General features: G+C 34.0%; 1 protein-coding gene across 2 annotated transcripts in view; it reads right to left on the bottom strand.

Moving 5' to 3' along the window:
* Positions 1-19,099, bottom strand: part of LOC123524645 (receptor-type tyrosine-protein phosphatase F-like) — a 123,887-nt gene that overhangs the window by 11,482 nt on the left and 93,306 nt on the right. The window contains exons 9-30 of one of the 2 annotated variants that reach the window (XM_045302988.2): positions 18,696-18,868; positions 18,300-18,391; positions 17,759-17,990; positions 17,233-17,465; positions 13,843-13,912; positions 13,323-13,429; positions 12,781-12,967; positions 11,540-11,630; positions 10,772-11,033; positions 10,451-10,493; positions 7,136-7,250; positions 6,422-6,522; positions 4,586-4,758; positions 4,195-4,282; positions 3,509-3,582; positions 3,022-3,058; positions 2,784-2,881; positions 2,333-2,452; positions 1,845-1,993; positions 1,180-1,315; positions 409-558; positions 81-254 (exon numbers count right to left, since the gene is read on the bottom strand). In XM_045302988.2, coding sequence (XP_045158923.2) covers positions 81-254; positions 409-558; positions 1,180-1,315; positions 1,845-1,993; positions 2,333-2,452; positions 2,784-2,881; positions 3,022-3,058; positions 3,509-3,582; positions 4,195-4,282; positions 4,586-4,758; positions 6,422-6,522; positions 7,136-7,250; positions 10,451-10,493; positions 10,772-11,033; positions 11,540-11,630; positions 12,781-12,967; positions 13,323-13,429; positions 13,843-13,912; positions 17,233-17,465; positions 17,759-17,990; positions 18,300-18,391; positions 18,696-18,868 — 2,905 coding nt within the window. The remainder of the gene's footprint in view (positions 1-80; positions 255-408; positions 559-1,179; positions 1,316-1,844; positions 1,994-2,332; positions 2,453-2,783; positions 2,882-3,021; positions 3,059-3,508; positions 3,583-4,194; positions 4,283-4,585; positions 4,759-6,421; positions 6,523-7,135; positions 7,251-10,450; positions 10,494-10,771; positions 11,034-11,539; positions 11,631-12,780; positions 12,968-13,322; positions 13,430-13,842; positions 13,913-17,232; positions 17,466-17,758; positions 17,991-18,299; positions 18,392-18,695; positions 18,869-19,099) is intronic. The other variant, XM_045302989.2, reaches the window with a different exon arrangement.

Genomic DNA, 19,099 nt, shown 5'->3' with positions numbered 1-19,099 from the left:
CAGAACATGGAAAGTAGGCCACCGAATAAAGCACTCATTTTACAGAACGTTGAAATTAGGTCAATGAATGGAATACTTACATTACAGAAAACTGCATTGATATAGTCATTACAGCCTTCGTATGGTGTCATCAAGAATGGACGACAACGATTGGCTGGTATAATATTTTTGCATCTGTTCTTGAAAATGTTTTCGGCCCTGAGAGCTGTCGTACTTTCGTCCCTTTCTATTGTGGTCGTTATAAGTCGTAGTATCTACAAAAAAATATATATACTATTTTCAGAGTAGCACTAGCTAGCAACATCTCTGTACATTTGAAATCCGCTTACTTTTTCATATTTGCTCTATGAATTTACCTATTTACCTATTTATACATAAACAGTATTAATTCTTATATGAAATGGTTACCTCAAATTGTTCCTCAAGTTTGGTTTTCTGTATGGTGTTATCAAACTGACACATCTCTGAGAGAATGTCCTGGTACTCGTCAGCTCTCATTAACGTATCACCGCTAATCAGCGCCTCCAACAAACAATCGTACACAAACACATATTGGTCCTGTAAGTTAATAGTACATGACAGTTTAAAACAATCTATGACAAGCATTAATGTATGCCATTAATCTGGGCCCCTAGAAAACAGTCATACATAGGAAATACTTGGTTCACCACTAATCAGGGCCTCTAATAGATAGTCATATACAGAGAATATATAGAGTCATATACAGAGAATATATTTAATTATTGGTTCTGTAAGTTAAATGTACAGGACAGTACAAACATGCCATGGCAAGCAATAATGTACCGGTATTACCGTTAATCAGGGCCTCTAACAAACAGTTATACACAGACAATATTGGTCCAGAAACTTTATAAATCATGGCATTATAAATATTTCATGACATGTCCATTAAGGTATCATGACATACTTTATAATTACTCTTAAAAGGGTCGGTTTTCATCAATTAACATTTCAATTTGACCCCTTTTCACTTTACACAATATTGTTTGAGAATCGTTTTAGTCCTGCGAATCAGTTTAAAGTTCAATGTTTAAATGCGAAATACATTCACAATTCATCAAAATACACACAAAAAAAGAACAAGATAGTATTCAAAGAATCGATCAATTCTTATTCATTCAGTAAGAAACAACAAAGGGAAGTAACTGTAACACCAACCATTGTTTGTACCATATTGATCCGCTGTGTGCGCATAAGTTGAACAAAATTATGGACATCTATTACACCTTCAGTTTTGGCCCTCTCCAATTCTACATCTATTGCTATATACGACCCTGTTCTTCCAACACCAGCACTTAAAGACAGAAGTAAATAAAAATACAATAACTGCTTTTAATACGGTCATTGTCTAGCAGTGAATGGTTTGTCTTTGAGAATGATTTTAATCTCAATATTTTTATATGTTTTGGTAAATTTTGATATTATTTTTAACTTAATTTGGTCAAAGAGAAGAAAAGATTGAATCCAACACGTACGTAAACAAACCTTGAATAAGATTGTTTTCTTTACATCATGCTGATTTAGTTTAATCGGGGTTGTTCAACTCTCTTGTTCTTTACACGTAAATGGCAACCTCCCAAAAAAATCGGAGGTGAATGCGAAATATGTACACGGAGAACAATCGTCAAAATCAGAAATCCAACTTGCGACCTCTCCGTTCAAATCACTGCTCTGTCCACTGAACCTACCCGGTAAGGCATCTCAATTTGTTATTGTATCTAATGCTTTCAAATTTACAGGAATGCATTGTTACACTGAATTAGATAAAATGGATTACATTAGTTGAAAAAAAACTCATTACTGCATTCAAATCCACTTCTTACCTGCAATGAATCACTTGTGGTCCTGAATCTAGATTGTCATGGGATCGAATTTTCTGTCGTAGTAATAAAAGAGAACTGCTAAACTTTGGTACCCCGTGATCAGGCCATGTAGTGTAATGGAACTGTTTCACAATGCGAGTCTCGTCTCCCTGTAACATGTTGGATACTCTATAAAAGTATATTTTCTTTAAAGTCTATTTTCTTTATATAGAAAGTCTCAATCAGATCGAATCTGCTATCATTTTGCTTGGTTGCATTTTATGCGTCCATATGATCTTCTTATAGAGTTTATTATGTACAAGTATATATTAAAATGGTAAATAGCTATACAAGTTTTTCTTCAATTTCGTAATGAGTGCATTTATGAATATAGTGCATTACATTTTAATAGGCAATTAAGATTACGTGAACATGTTTAATCTATATTACTCTTGTGCTATTTGGTGCTATTTGGTTACGTTATGTTGTGAAAAATTACGTGTAAATACCTTTGCAAGTTTAAATGTTCTGGTTGTGAAGTCTGGGAGGTCGGATGTACCTAGACATTCAACAGTTATACCATGAAATACCTGAATCTCATCAGCAGGCCAGTAAGACTCACACTTTTTCTGAAACATCAAGAAGGAAATGATGCTTCTTGCATGAATACGAAAACATATTATGAAAACTTAATCAATCATATTTTATATAAATTAATATATTATACCGAAATGACGAATATCATAACGCAACGTGCATGGCTAATGATACTATAAAAGGTACATTCAGAATTTGCTTAGAAAATTGTTTCAGAACATTTTGACGAAAAGGAAAGCTAAAATTTTTTTTATTATCTAACAATTATAAAAGGACGAAAAAACAGAAAATGGAAAAAATCAAGTTTCAAAGTAATAGGGTTCTGGGTATCAAAATAATGCTGTTGCTCCATGAATTAGGTACCTTGCCAGTTTCTGTTGGATTGGTTAACATTATAATCGTCTTTGATTGTTCCTGCCAAACCATTCTCCATATATCTTTCAATGTTTCTCGTGTTGGTCCTGGAACATTTCAAACAAAATTTTTAAGAGAAAATATCCATACGTTGGAATCGTATTTTTTTACGAAAGCATATAAAGTAAATGTGGTTACTTATTTCATTTTGATATGTTCTAAACACAGATTAAATGATACTACATACCTTGTGCTGCAATATATGCTTTTGGCTTATTATATCCCTGGAAAAAGCAAATAGAAATTAATTAATATTGCAGATATGTAGCAATAACACATCATTATTACTAGAATTGGCGTACATACATGAAAAATCAAAGAAGAGGAATGTTACATAAAATTAAGTTTAGCGTTATCTTCAACAAATATCAGAAACATTCAAAAGCATTATTAACTTCATTTTATGTTTAAAGGCTTTTTATCAATGAAATATAACCTATGGTTGGTATAGTTTTTAATTGCTTTGCTTTGCATCAAATAGAACAAAATAAACAGAAAATGTGTTTGCTTTTCGTAAATATGGGGAATATCACCATTTGTACTTGCGCTACGCTGCTCGGTGAAATATATCCCACATTCAAGAAAAACAAAAAATATCTTCTATTTACTATTTAGTGCTTAAAGCACAGCAAAGAGTAGCGAAGGTAGATATTTTTATTTTATAATATACTTACGTCTACATAATTAGCGTTTATATAGTCGTCATGTTCATCTTCATAGTCATGTAATACTACTCGTGTATGATCATCTGTGAAAATATATTTACAGAATGTTGCCTTTCATTATATACATTTATTAATGGCAATGACGGCCCTGAAAAGGTTATTAGCACCACTAAACTTATATTGCGTAAGGGTGTAGCCCGAGTGCCAATTTAGGCATAAGAGTGCTTAAGAGTGCTATCAACCTAGTAAGGATCGTCACTGCCGTTTATGGAGTTGTTAATTATATACCTAAACACAATAACGATTATTCGATTGTTTGAATCTCTTAATCACTTAATATAGATGTTAACGTTTTTTGTCGCGGCGACAGGGTACAATGACGTCAAAAATGACGCCACTCATTACTGGCGATTCAATTACCATGATTACCGGTTAAAGTGCACTTTTAGATATTTGGTCTTGCGTTCCATGATTCTGTCATATGCATTTTCTTTACTATTTATTGTAAGGTATATAAAAGCTCGATTTACTATTTATAGTGCTACTTTTCCTTCACAGACAAAACTTTTCATAATAGAAGCTACTACCGTATTTCTTTCCTGTATGCTGACCAAAACCTAATAAGAACATGCCACAAAACACTAATTCCATTAACATTTAGCCAATAATCCATATATTATATATTGCAAACTTACATGCTACAATATTTCCGTATCTGTTTTTATTTTTATTTTCGCATTTTCTTGCTGCCTCGCACATTGCCGTTATCCCTGCCGGTATAAGCTGAACAAAAATATAAACAAATTTCATCAGCTTCCATAATAGTATTCTTCACATTGTCTTAATATGCTAAATCATAAAAATCCATTACGGAATATTTGCATAAAATATCAAGAGTGACTGCCTTTAAATAAACAATTTGCAAATGAAAACATTTAAAAACATAAGTATATGAACGCATCATTTCACAGTCAATTAACAAAAAGTATCATGTTTCCAAATAAAATCGAAAGGATAAAATGAAAATCTAACTTTAAAATTTGCAAGAAGCATACGCATACAAGCTATCAAAGATCATGTTCTTACCTTGTATTCTCTTCGGAAGCCTTCACAATCGTTGCATTTGTTGTTTTTCACATAGTCCCAGAGATCTTCCACCTTGACTGGTGCCACTTCAAAACCTATATTACCATAGATGGGTTCAGAGTCCGTATCAGACCCACCACTAGCATCTAGCAGTGGATCACTGTCAACAGTCTCTGAAAAAAAGAACAGAACAAACATATGTTTAGTAAATAGAACAAACTGCTAAGATGTGAGTACAACTCATATTCTCAGATATATTTTAACAAATGCCGTTTGCGTATATTTAAGGTAGTGGACGGTAAATAATTAAAATCGCTGTTATTTTATACCTTGTGGGGTTACTGATTTCTGCGTCACGTGCAGACAATTGTCGACATTCTTTTTGGTCCGGTATATTGTAAAAAATTATAGTAATAATTAATTTGATTGTTATATATTTTCTACTGTGGCAGAAAGATACCAGAATATCACACGAAGAACACGAAATTTTACGAAAATAACTAGTACACTCCCTTAAGCAATTTAAGCAAAGTGATATCATCGCGTCTTTCCAAATTTTTACTGAAATTAGACCATGTTGTTTATTTTTTAACTTTAAATACATAAAATTAACAAAAAATGAAAATCTAACATTAAATTCTAAGTTATATGTAACGTAGCTGACGCAAAATATGTATGTATGTATGAACTAAGATTATGCATGAAATTTGGTAAGCCTCCACATTTATGTACATCCGTGTACATTAGCATTACAAAACATAGTATATGACAGATGTTCATGCAAGTATATTCACTTGTACATAACTGTAGATGCTATTATTTAACATATCCAAAGGACTATGTGTTTAAACTGATGAACTGACATTATACACCCTATATGTGCATACATCCATTATTGAGAATTAATGTTTTCGGAATGCATGAAGAGATCATGTATATGGCAAACAAAAAGTAATACCTCTGTGTAACTTTAAAACAATAATTTGAAAATGATGAAAACTCACCTCAATTAAATCCATAAGATTTGCAAGGCAAATAATAAGGAACGTAATGAAAGTTAGATCATATACGGTAACATTACACACAGACACTTGGGGGTCAGCACCCCTCCCCCTCCCAAGCCGCCCCTGCCACCCTTTAGCCAATATATTTTCGCCTTTTAAAACAAACCGAGCACATGTCTCGATCATACATCAAATTCTGTTACAATTTCAACATGTTTAATTTTATCATTATTTATTTTTATTGCATTGATAGTAAATGGTAATTTTTAAAACATGCTGAATTGTATAACAAAACATATTCAATGTTTGTGATATGTGGTCCGTGTGTTATAAAGGACTCAACAAATTAGCTGATATCTGGCAGAGGTGGAGAAGGGAGGGGGCTTGAACTCCACGTGTCTGTAACAATACATGCAGGTGTCAATATCTTTGCTGAGTATATATATTAAGAAGTAAATTTCAAACGAATGTAAAAACAAAATTTAAATTTTTTTATCTATTTTTAAAAAGAATAATTACACATGCTTTGTGTGAGTAGTACTAATGGGACAGTTAAACCGAAAGTAAGAAACATATACATGTATCATATTAATTGAAATATAATTAATGATTTAAAACAATTCAGTACTAAGTAAAATAATATCAGAAGTATATGAAATAATAGATTATTTCATCTCAGAAATAAAGAAATACATCTTCTAACGGCATCAAACAAAACGGAAAGAAGATCAGACTGGCAAAAATCTGAACAATCACAGAACATGTATTAGTTAAAGACAGGAAATGCAGAATTACTACCGACTTGCAATGAGTAAATGCAGTATGATTTTACCTATTGGTGTGGAAGGTGGCGTTAAATCAGGTTCAGGTATTATTGTTGGTCCAAAATTTGGCATTTCCGCCTTTTCTCGTTCCGATTGTAAATGTTTCTTTCTGCAAAACAAATCAGTCGAGTGATGGGATACAACTCTTCTCAATATTGTGTGTTTTGTCACCACACGCTTATCAACCATGTAACATTAGGCTTCCAGCACAGAATGCTGTCCTCTTGTCTAGAGTTTATTTCAATTCAGAAACAATACGGCCACAAACAATAAAATTTACTATGTTTACCATGCTGATAAATTACTGAATTTAAAGAGAAGAAAAAATGACAATTTTTTCGCATACTACTTTAGTAACAATTAAGGCATTAAGTAATTGTGTAAGTCTATTGTTCTTGCCAACTTTGAAATTGTACTTTTATAAACTGTGTAATTATACATTTTGGATGTCGTGACTTCAGTTTTAACAGCAAATAATTTCAAACACTAAGTAGGTTAGTGTTTATTAATGTGCATTTTATTAACTTAATCAGCCTCGCGGCTGCGCCGCTCGTAACAGATTAAATTTTGTGAATACACATTAATAAACACTAACCTATACTAAGTTTTAAGATTAAGGGTTTTACTTTACCTTCAGATGAAGAGCATTAAAGTGTTCATATTTAAACCGTGTAATTGTATATTTAGCAAGTTGTGATGTCCGTCAAAGATTTTGACTTTACCTCCACATGAAGAGCAGTAAAGCGACAACAAGGATAAGCACAATGAAGAGAATGAGAACTCCAATGATAACCGGAACATGACTGGTTTGCGGAACAGCGGTTATTGCACTTCGAGCTGAAATATAAATCAATTGTTATAAGATTATTTAAGGAACGCAACCGCCTACACAGCAATCCACATAGAAGTAAGTGTAAAACAGTGAGTTGTATAATTTTCAATCACGTCATCATATGGCAAGAAATAGGCGTAAATTACGACTCTCAAATGGTATAAAGCATGCGTTTACTAGTACTTAGTCTAGATAATTTCAAATATTTTCTTCAATCACGCCATCATATGACAAGAACTGAAAAATCGCATATGATATGCGTGTTCACTTCATTTCGCTCAAAATTATACTGCCGTAAAAATACCACCGTGTCTCAACGTAAGCGTTGACCGGTGGTATAATTACGTGCGAGCAGGGCGCTTTTTGCGGTTGTTTTTCCTAGTCAAGCTAATGTTTTCCTTCACAGTTTTTTCGTTTTTAAAGCTTTCTTATTGGGAATTGGCCGAGGATGACCTACAATGAACGCGCTTTGATGGGGATGTATCGAAATTTTCATATCATTTGTATTTTTTTCTAACATTCAGGAAATATTCACTAAAAAACACGTATTTGCCTACCGCCCCTTAGTTTTCTAGTTTTAAATGGATAAATTACTCTTAAAATGTCTCGTATTTTCGTCATACCTGTGCGATATACCCACTTTAACAGATTGGTCACCGTTGTATGCAGTTTCAAAAATACTTAGCCCGGCAAAACCCGGTCGTCGGCAAAGGTTTTGTCTTACGTCCGAGTCGGTGGTATACCAAAATAAAAATGCATACGTACGAGCGGGTGGAATTTATGAAAAACGTTATTTTCTTGACTTTTCAGGATCCGACAGTGGACAAAGGTCATTTTTATCAATATATAGACTAATATTTCATGTTTTTCATTATTGTGAACAGTCATTTTAACATATTTAGCAGGTTTATATGACCGAATAGTAATGTATTCTTTCGCGAACGCCAGGCTATTGTTTGCCCATGTGTATTAATTCTACATCTACTATAAGTACACTTACAGTACAGTTAAACCGCAGCTTAATATGTGAAAATATTGTTAGGACCATAGTTTGACTTTTATAAGACCTCGTCTAATTATTTCCTTTGGATAGCATTTTATGAAATGCATGTGTATAAGAAGTGTAATGTAGATATTTTGAAGTATATGATAATAAACTAACTACAACATGTATCTTCAGTCGAGAGGGGGTCGGACGTATATAATGTCTCTCGGGTTTTTAAGCGAGAATTCAATGTCATCTTGGCAGAAATGGCGATGTAAACAAAGAAACTGGAGGGTTTTCTTCTAAAAAACATGTAAGTACATGCTTATTTGCCATTTGATCAAACTGCTGATATACTCTTTCGATAGCCACATGTGTAAGGTGAGATCGACACATTCGTTTTTTGGTCGTACAGTTGACAGTACAAAAACTATTGAAGGGACAAATTGGTTTGAAGTGACTGTTTCTGGATTTCTGTCCTGTTTTTGTGCAAGTTTTGACCAAAACAGGCATTCTGCTCGTGTTAGATTGACTGTATTACGTACTATATTACTATATCTCAATTTCGGAAATGTTTGCACGTTTCTAAAACGGCATCGCCGGTTTGTTTTTTTTTTTTTACTTTAAGCATATTTGGATGTCTGTCGGGCCTATTTAAGCAAAGTATCAAGTAACTCTCACCAACCGCTTGTTCGAAGACTCAGATTTAATGAATCTGATACCTGATCTCTGGTGTCTAAAATACTCTGACGCCCAAAGTCCCGGGTTGAAAAGAATACAACGTTTGGGAGAAAAGTAAATGAAGTACTATATACGACCCAAAATTAAATAAATACACTGAAGTCCTACATCTGATAAAAGGTGTCTGAAAAAAGGGGACCTATTTTAAATGTTTATAATTTTACAAAATTTTGATATACATACATGTATTAAATGTTATTTCATTAGAAAGAACACCACTAAAATGATGACCTCACTCCTATTTGACAGGGTCACTCATAAACGAATGAACATTACTTATTGGCAGTTTGTATTTTCTAGAAGGACCCGGGTCTGCCAGATTCCATCGGGCGGTGTCCATGCTTGTACAAACGTTCACTGTCTATGATAAATTAAAAAAACAACTTGTAATTTGGACATCCTAACGGATGGGGCCCCTACAACCTCCCCACTCTTAGGTAGATCTAATTGCAATCAAAATGTACATGTTTTACATCTTGTACCAAATACGCCTTCCATGTCGTCCAGTATGGACGACACATCCACGTTCAGTTTGATGGGTTTACTTAGATCCATGGCAAATGACTGAAAATCAAATACAGATAAATTTATTTCAAATATCTCTGTCTGACTTTAAGATGTTGGCGTCATTATCAAAATGACGTATCATAGTGTGGCAATGTATTAATGTCATAATTTATACATAAAAGCAAACAATTAATTCATTGTACAGCTACTGCGCCCCTCTTGTAATTCATAGCTATAGCAATGAAGAAACATGAAATGGTAGTCTATATATTAATAAAAATGACTTTTGTCCACTGTCGGTTCCTGAAAAGTCAAGAAAATAACGTTTTTCATAAATTCCACCCGCTCGTACGTATGCATTTTTATTTTGGTGTACCACCGACTCGGACGTAAGACAAAACCTTTGCCGACGACCGGGTTTTGCCGGGCTAAGTATTTTCGAAACTGCATACAACGGTGACCAATCTGTAAAAGTGGGTATATCGCACAGGTATGACGAAAATACGAGACATTTTAAGAGTAATTTATCCATTTACAACGAAAATACTAAGGGGCGGTAGGCAAATACGTGTTTTTTAGTGAATATTATCTGAATGTTAGAAAAAAATACAAATGATACGAAAATTTCGATACATCCCCATCAAAGCGCGTTCATTGTAGGTCATCCTCGGCCAATTCTCAATAACAAAACTTTAAAAATGAAAAAACTGCGAAGGAAAACATTTGCTTGACTAGTAAAAACAACCGCAAAAAGCGCCCTGCTCGCACGTAATTATACCACCGGTCAACGCTTACGTTGAGACTCGGTGAATACTGGCCTTTGGAATTTTCTAGTTAAGAATTTATACGTAAGTAAAAAAACGTTCTTAAACTCATTAAAACATTGCTAGAAACAAAGAAGACGTAATGACCTATCAAAAGAATAAGCAGACGACATTTGCTGCTATAGAACATAAATAACAATCGTCTTACCTACTGACCCTTTGACTGCTTTTGAAATAGATTTTTTGATTCCCTAAAAGAGAAATAGTAAACTAATTTTATGCTTGGGTGCATTATATGCTTCCAAAGGATATTACACAGATTTTATTATGATCATGCAGTGAAACGTCCTAAATTCAAAGGTTTAAATATTTTAACAACAGACCACTATCATCACAGCCATTTTCATGTTACAACTTTTTCATGCGAGAAGGTGTTTCAGAACAATCATTTTGTAAATAATTTATCAATCTAAAAGTATTTCTATATTTAGAATTTTAACTTTCTCCCGAAGTTTTCCCAATATCTTACCGTATCGGTCTCAGCATATGCCCCAAGCCAGATGTCATACTCCTCTTGTGGTTGTAAAGGTACGTTTGAATAGCCACCGTACGTTTTGTTATCACCAACGACAAATGTACCAACGGCGTCAGCGTTGTCTAACTGGGCGGCGACATATACGGACGACCCTTCTTTCTTTGCAGCGTAGTAGTCATAGCTAGTGTCAGATACCGCTTCCTGAACACTGCGCTTGGAACGGTCTGTAACCTGCTCTACTATTATCCTGTAGAAACTGGAAAAAACGTTAAAGCTAGTTGAAGGTCAAGGTCATAGTTATAACATTTACAAAGGATGTCAGGACTTAACTCAGTTTAGCCCAAGAACTTAGTAGAACTAAATGATCAAAAAGTAACACCACAACAATTGGTTTCGTTGAGAAATAGTGGCAAATGGACCTAGTGCCAATACAGTTTGTAAAGAAGAAAAGCCAGTCATAATTTAGAATGAAGTTAGCTTGCCAATGAAAAGATATATCTTTTTAAGTAAGTTTTTAAAGAGTAGCATCGTGGCCGAATGTATTTAGTCGCATAACGTCCGTTCACACCCGTACAGCGTAAAAACTGTAGGTAATGGCTGTAATTGTAGGCCATTATTCTAAATATGCTGACTTATCGGTGAATACTTTAAGCACTTACCGGCTCAGACATTCATGAACACCAGTAATTTCCATAATTTTTATTACTAAAGACAAGAGTGTGGTATAATCACGCTAAGGTCAGAATGAAAGGAGGCACCAACCTGATTGTTTTATCAGTATGCTGTTTGATCTCCAGTGTAACAGTTGTATCAGAACGACCAAGTATTGTTGGTGCTGGTGGCTCCGTCGGATCTGACGTAGAGTCAAAATGCATGAGAATGTGTAATAATAAAACATAATGCAAACAAATAATTATAATGAAAGCATTGTAATAGTGATTTAAAGGGGTGAGTCTGGACAAAAGATACATTATTATTCCATAATAACACTATTTTAATTTTATACGTATAATGATTACATAAAATGCAAACAAATCATAATACTGGAAGCATGGTCACAGTACTTTAAAGGGGAAAATCTGGACAAAAGATACATTATTATTCCATAATAATACTTTTAGCTTATTGTATACGTGTAATAGTAACATGAAATGCAAACAAATCATAAAAATGGAAGCGTGGTAATAGTAATTTAGAGAGGCAAGTGTCTTCGTCAGTCTAGACAAAAAAGTACATTATTATTTGATAATAACACCGTTTCTTCTATAGATAATGGTTTTATTTTTCTTATAAATCAACCCTAGTAGAAATACTGCTTACGAAAATGATTATGTTTCCTCATTAGGTACGAATATATCATCAGATACGAATACAGCATTAGATACGAATACATCATAATCAGATACGAATACATCATCATCAGATACGAATACATCATCATCAGATAGGAATACATCATCATCAGATAGGAATACATCATCAGAGATACGAATACATCATCATCAGATACGAATACATCATCAGAGATACGAATACATCATCATCAGATACGAATACATCATCAGATATACGAATACATCATCAGAGATACGAATACATCATCATCAGATACGAATACATCATCAGATACGAATACATCATCATCAGATACGAATACATCATCAGAGATACGAATACATCATCATCGGATACGAATACATCAACAGAGATACGAATACATCATCAGAGATACGAATACATCATCAGAGATACGAATACATCATCATCAGATACGAATACATCATCAGATACGAATACATCATCAGAGATACGAATACATCATCATCAGATACGAATACATCATCAGAGATACGAATACATCATCATCAGATACGAATACATCATCAGATACGAATACATCATCAGAGATACGAATACATCATCAGATACAAATACATATTTCATAAAAAAACTTAAAAGGGTAAAAAATCCAAGTAATTCATACAGTAGTGTAGATTACGTACCGACAGCTTCAGTCCATGCTGTGAGATATGACGTCGGCCCCGTACCAATGGTAGAACTGGCATTTATGCTGCACTTGTATTGGGTTGTGGGCTCGAGACCTGTGTAGTTATACTTATTTCGTGCAGTGGGTATACGCAGTGGTTCAATGTGGTTCTCTGATGCAGTTTTTGCATTCGAACATTTCAGCTGCAACAAAGGAAGGTTACATTATTAGATTATCGTAGTTACAGAAATTGCGACTTAGTTTTGTAAAATTTATGTTATTTAATAAATTCTCGTTCTCTTTTACGTTTTGTACACTTCACAGTCTCGAATCAGTTACGAAAGACACTTTTTTGCCACTCAAGTTTTCACATTTTAACTAAATCTATCTTTCTTAAAAATATATAAAGAAGAAAAATAAACCACAGGGTTAATAAAACATGCACATAAATTAAATATATGAAAATTCTTATTCCTGTACCAAGTTGAAGTAGAAAACATTTCGGAAGCTAGTAAATGTAAGCACACGTCAGGAAAAGTACACGAGATGAGAACTTACATAGTAGAACATGACCTCACTGAGTGGTCGCTCTGGAGGCTGCCATTCTAGCATGATTGACGTCTGTGTTCTCGACGTATTTCGGAATTTTGAAAGTGAGCCAGGACCTGTAAATTTTCAAAGTTTAATTGACAAAAGTTGTACGATGTCGTCGCCTTTCTTGAATATAAAACAATTTTATATATATATATTCTGAAGAAGTGTTTTAGATGAAACTAAATGTTAATCATTATAGGCATAATAGAGAAAAATCGTGTATGTTCATAGCGAATATGTAATACATATATCTGTGTTCGTCTTTTGATAAAGCCATACCAGTATTAATGACCAACACTGCATGTTGCACATCTGGCTCTAAAGACCGATGGTTTTGTTTCATATTTCAACATTTACTGTGTATTTTTACCTGTGAATAAAAGCCACCTGTGAAAAAAGACCACACTTAGTCTCTCACAATGGTGGTCTTTTTAAACAGGATTGACTGTATTTAAGTTCTTAGAAGTAAGTAAAGTGAACGTACGTCCTTCAGATGTAGAAGCTACCAGAATCTCACTGTATTCTCCTGAACCAGCTATGTTCACAGCTTGTACCTATAGTAAGTATATTAATAGGCTAACAATAATTTCAAAAACTTAATTATCTGTCATACAGCGATACAACTCATTTTGCATTTGTATACAACTTGTCGACTAGTATATTTCTTGACAAAATTGGAATAATGTCTGTCAGGATTAAAAGAATAGCACACACACACACAAATGATGATTCGATTATTCTTCCGTTAAATGTTCATGTTATTTATCTTTTAAATTAATAAATGAATCGCCAAAAACTTTCAAAACACTTACACAATTATCACACTGGCCATAGCTTTATCAGACCAAGTGGTTCCAACGTTGTTTGAATGGTGAATTTTACGCCAATCAGGTGGAGAAATATGGCCGATACTACAAATTTCCGGTATTGTAAGTATGATTTAAAGGAATTTCTACCCGTTAAATAACGGATCAAATGAAAACGATGGGTGCACCTGGAGCGCAAATGTGTCTATGTTTTAGCACATGTGTCCATTTAGCTGAGATTTGTGCCGTTTATTCAAACACTTCTGTACAGTCCGGCGGGGGAAGGAGATTTTTTACAGTTTTTGACAATATCGCCTCAAATATTGTGTTTATCGGGAACAAGTAACTGTTTAAACACTTTTTATGTAAAGGGCTACATCTTAAAACAAAGCGTGTGTATTTTCGTAGATTTATTCAGAGTTGTTTCTGAAAAATCGGCCGAAAACCTAATGCAACGCCGTTTCGAGTGGTTCGCTATGCAACGCAATCAAGTGGATACCGTTCTGTGTCTTACTTGCGAAGTCTTATCCGTCTTAAAAACAGTCATTAAAGGCTAACAATGAATAAATTTAGAGAGTTTTATATCATTATAATAATCCCACCATTTCTAATATATTGTACTTTTACATTTTTGACATTGTCAAGAAACATCAACACAAAAACGTAAAGCAAGGATGAACACCGAACAATATCATAAAGTAAATAATAGTATTAGTTCGTTAAAACAAGAACCATTTCACTGATATTTATCTCCTCCGCGAATGGTACTGAACAGCATACCAAAAGCGGATTGACTCTTTAAAATCAGTATAGTTACAGTTGGTAAAATTTAGTCCTTTAAAACCAATACATTGCGATTTAATTACTGTTGTGCATTTAAGCTGTTCATACAAAATAAATAAAATTTGGTCCATGATAAAAGTATTGATCAGTTGTTTGTACATATTTTCATTCATATTCCTGGTGAAACGTTCATTTATTTTCAGAGAGATAAATCACAGAGACCGTTAAAATTGGCCAGGGATAAGACAAGATTTTTTTCCCCTCCATAAACCAGAAACGACGTAATAAAACTCTATGGTCGCCGTTCAAAAATGAAAATACAAATGAAAAACAGGCACCAATAAAAAAAAAAAAAACGGACCAGCAATTCTAAGAGAGACGTGTCACCAAGCAAACGATTAAAAGCGTTTTCTCTATGTGCTCAAAGTGAATAAAAAAACACACACAAAAAAAACGAAAATTCTGCTAACTCCAACTTCAAGCACCAAAATATCAAGAAAAAATACCCTGTTCACAATAAGGAATTAGAAGAAAGAGTTTTATCTGATGAAATTTTTGAAGAATTAACAAAGGAAGAGACAGATTTTTAGATATAGACATTGCAAGCGACAAGGTTGTCCTGAGACAACTTTCTGAAGCAAAAGATACATTATTTTACAATATTTCTAACTCTTATCAAATCGAATAAGTACCCCTTGGCAAACATCGATTTTCTTCTTTAGTTACAGACAGTTAAATAGTACAACTGTGACACGTCTCTCTTAGTATTATTACTAGTCCGTTTATTTTCTTTCACTGGTGTCTGTATTTCATTTGTATTTTCATTTTTGAAAGGCGACCATAGAGGTTTATTACGTCGTTTCTGTTTTATGGAGGACAAATAAAATTTCGTCTTTTTCCCTGGCCAATTTTAACGTTCTCTGTGATTTATCTCTCTGAAAATAAATGAAGGCTACACCAGGAATATGAATGAAAATGTGTACAAACGACTGGTCAATACTTTTATCATGGACCAAACTTTATTTATTTTGTATGAACGGCTTAAATGCACAGCAAATCAGTAATGAAATCGCATTGTATTGGTTTTAAGGGACTAAAAAGTAACCAACTGTTACTATACTGATTTAAAGAGTCAACCCGCTTTTGGCATGCTGTTCAGTACCATTCGTGGATGAGATAAATATCCTTGAACTGGTTCTTGTTTTTACAAACTGTAACTATTATTTACTAAATGATCTTGTTCGATGTTCATCCTTGCTTTATGTTTTTGTGTAGATGTTTTTTGACAGTGTCCGCAAAAATATGTTAAATGTTAAGCGAGCATAAAAATGTAAAAGTACAATATATTAGAAATGGCGGGATCATTATAATGATATAAAACTCTCTAAATTTATTCATTGTTAGCCTTTAATGACTGTTTTTTAAGACGGATAATACTTCGCAAGTAAGACACAGAACGGTATCCACTTGATTGCGTTGCATAGCGAACCACTCGAAACGGCGTTGCATCAGGTTTTCGGCCGATTTTTCAAAAACAACTCTGAATAATTCTTGAAAATACACACGCTTTGTTTTAGGAGGTAGCCCTTTACATAAAAAGGGCTTAAACAGTTACTTGCTGCCAATAAACACTATATTTGAGGTGATATTGTCAAAAACTGTCAAAAATCTCCTTCCCCCGCTGGACTGTACAGAAGTGTTTGAATAAGCGGCACAAATCTCAGCTAAATGGACACATGTGCTAAAACATAGACACATTTGCGCTCCAGGTGCATCCATCGTTTTCATTTGATTCGTTATTTAATGGGTAGAAATTCCTTTAAATCATACTTACAATACCGGAAATTTGTAGTATCGGCCATATTTCTCCATCTGATCGGCGTAAAATTCACCATTCAAACAACGTTGGAACCACTTGATCTGATAAAGCTATGGCCAGTGTGATTATAACTGCCAATAGCATCAGATCATTTGAAACAATTCACCATTTTTTGCTTCTGATGGATCAAAGCATCGTTTTATCATTTTGAATGGAAATGTAAAATGCACTAACATTTGGCTGCTACTCTCTCGTGCGCGGTAGTATACTCTTATCGTTACATTTCCCACTCTCTGCAATTATGTTTTTTTTGTACATATTATTTCATTTCAATTTAAATGAACCAAGTGCACTGACTTTTTTTGTATGAAGTTATGTCTGCTTTGTGTTTTACGTCTGTTTTATACACTTTCTTGTCAGACTAGATCTATTACGAATTTTTAACTCGATTTCGAAATAGGTTTACCTGAATATTATAACTCGTGACTGGATCGAGGCCCGTCAATGTATATTCTACTTCACGTTCCCCAGACTGATATTCTACACCCTTCTTTGTGGATAGCTCCCGTACGAATCCTTTCCAGTATATTATTGTATATGACGTCATGTTTCCACGTGCATTTAATGGGCGTTCCCATGAAATGGTCAATGAAGTACTTGTTCGTCTGCGAAGCTGTAAGTTCTTTGGTGCAGCAAGGACTGTAAACAGACCAAATATACAATAGATTTGAATGTGTCTGTCTCCGTCACGATTGGGAAAAATCTTTTAACGTTGTAAGCAACACCCTTAATTAATGACGTTATCTTTTGCGAATGATAAGAATTAGGCTGACATATGATTATAGAGATATAAATTTTATTAATTATTATGCAAACCACCAAAATTCTGGTTGTATCGTATGATAAGAGACAATGCTTTACATTAATAGTAAAAAAATAAGCATTCCAATTAAAATAATTGTCACGCAGAAGAGTATCTATATTTAGGTTACCTGTAGACGGTGAAACGATACATTTCTCGGCAGAAGTTGGACTATAAAACCCTTGATTATTCTCATATCGTATAGAGATACAGTATTTCGTTGATGGTTCTAACTCTGAAATCTGAAACTGTTTGTAAGACCTCCCTGCCACGTGTGTTACCATAACATCCGGTTTGCCTTTCGAGACTAAAATCTGGTACTTTCTAATGCTGTCACAACTCCATGTTTCCTTCGGGGCATCCTAGAAAAATATTCTTATTATCAATAACAGAGGATGTATTCATCAAAGTTTTGTTACAATAGTTATCTACTATAGAGTCTGACATAAAACTGGACATTTACTATGCTGAAAAATTTTCTTTCGCAGTTTTCAAGCACTGCCGAATTCTCGAACGTCTACGTTTTATTGAAAGATTATAGGAATATATTGTACATGATTCAATGTTTCTTGTGAAATTGTATTTAAATGGTGTCATGTGACTGAAAACACACCGGATGAGTCACTTTAGGGTTTAACAGAGAAATAAAAAATTATGTTCAGAAACATTACCTCCCAGTGTACGCTCAGCTTCGTTTTGGGATAGGTATTGTTGACTTGGTATTCTCCATTAATTGCCGTGATCAGTGCGCTCTCTGTCGGTTCTGAAACAGCAAAAAATCAAGGATGAGTCATTTTATTATCCGTATGGTACACGTATTATTTAAATACTGTAAAAAGGTAACAGCAAATTTCGTTTTTAAGCAAACAAAAACTATGCTTTTCCAGTAAAGATTGAGTGGCTTGATTTCTTTGGAGCCAACAGTAATTGCATTAGGTACAGTTTTTCTACGTTCGACAGTTTTTATTTTACTACATAATAGGCATGTAAAAGGAAAAGGGAAACATGAACCGAACAAACTGACACAGAGCTTTTTTTAAAGTGAAACCTAGTTTCTGTTTCCCTACCTGCACACTTAGTTTTCACATGCACCATAGGTCCCGCAGGTCCATCCATGGAATCTCCTTGTCTCCGTACAGATATGTAGATCACATAATTTGTATAGGGTATAAGGTCCGTTACAGTGTAGTTACAGTAAGAACGTTCGTAACATTTCACTTCCGGGACTACGCTGAGCATCCTGGGAAAACAAATATATTTTGAATGAATTTCTTCGTGAATATCATGCTGCGGAATTACAGCCAGATTACTGAATCCTTAAGGATTCACAAATATCATTTCACCATAGATTTAGTAACCTATGTACAATATACAATGAAGGTATACTTAACTCATTTCATAAAACTGCTGTTCGTAAATCATCAATATATCATGAAAGTTTTTAAAATGTTATTGGATAGCACTGATAAAA

Source organism: Mercenaria mercenaria, chromosome 3, assembly GCF_021730395.1.
Source record: "Mercenaria mercenaria strain notata chromosome 3, MADL_Memer_1, whole genome shotgun sequence".
Lineage (NCBI taxonomy): Eukaryota > Metazoa > Mollusca > Bivalvia > Venerida > Veneridae > Mercenaria > Mercenaria mercenaria.
Note: the sequence above shows the minus strand (reverse complement) of the source record. Positions and strands in the feature narration are given on the sequence as shown.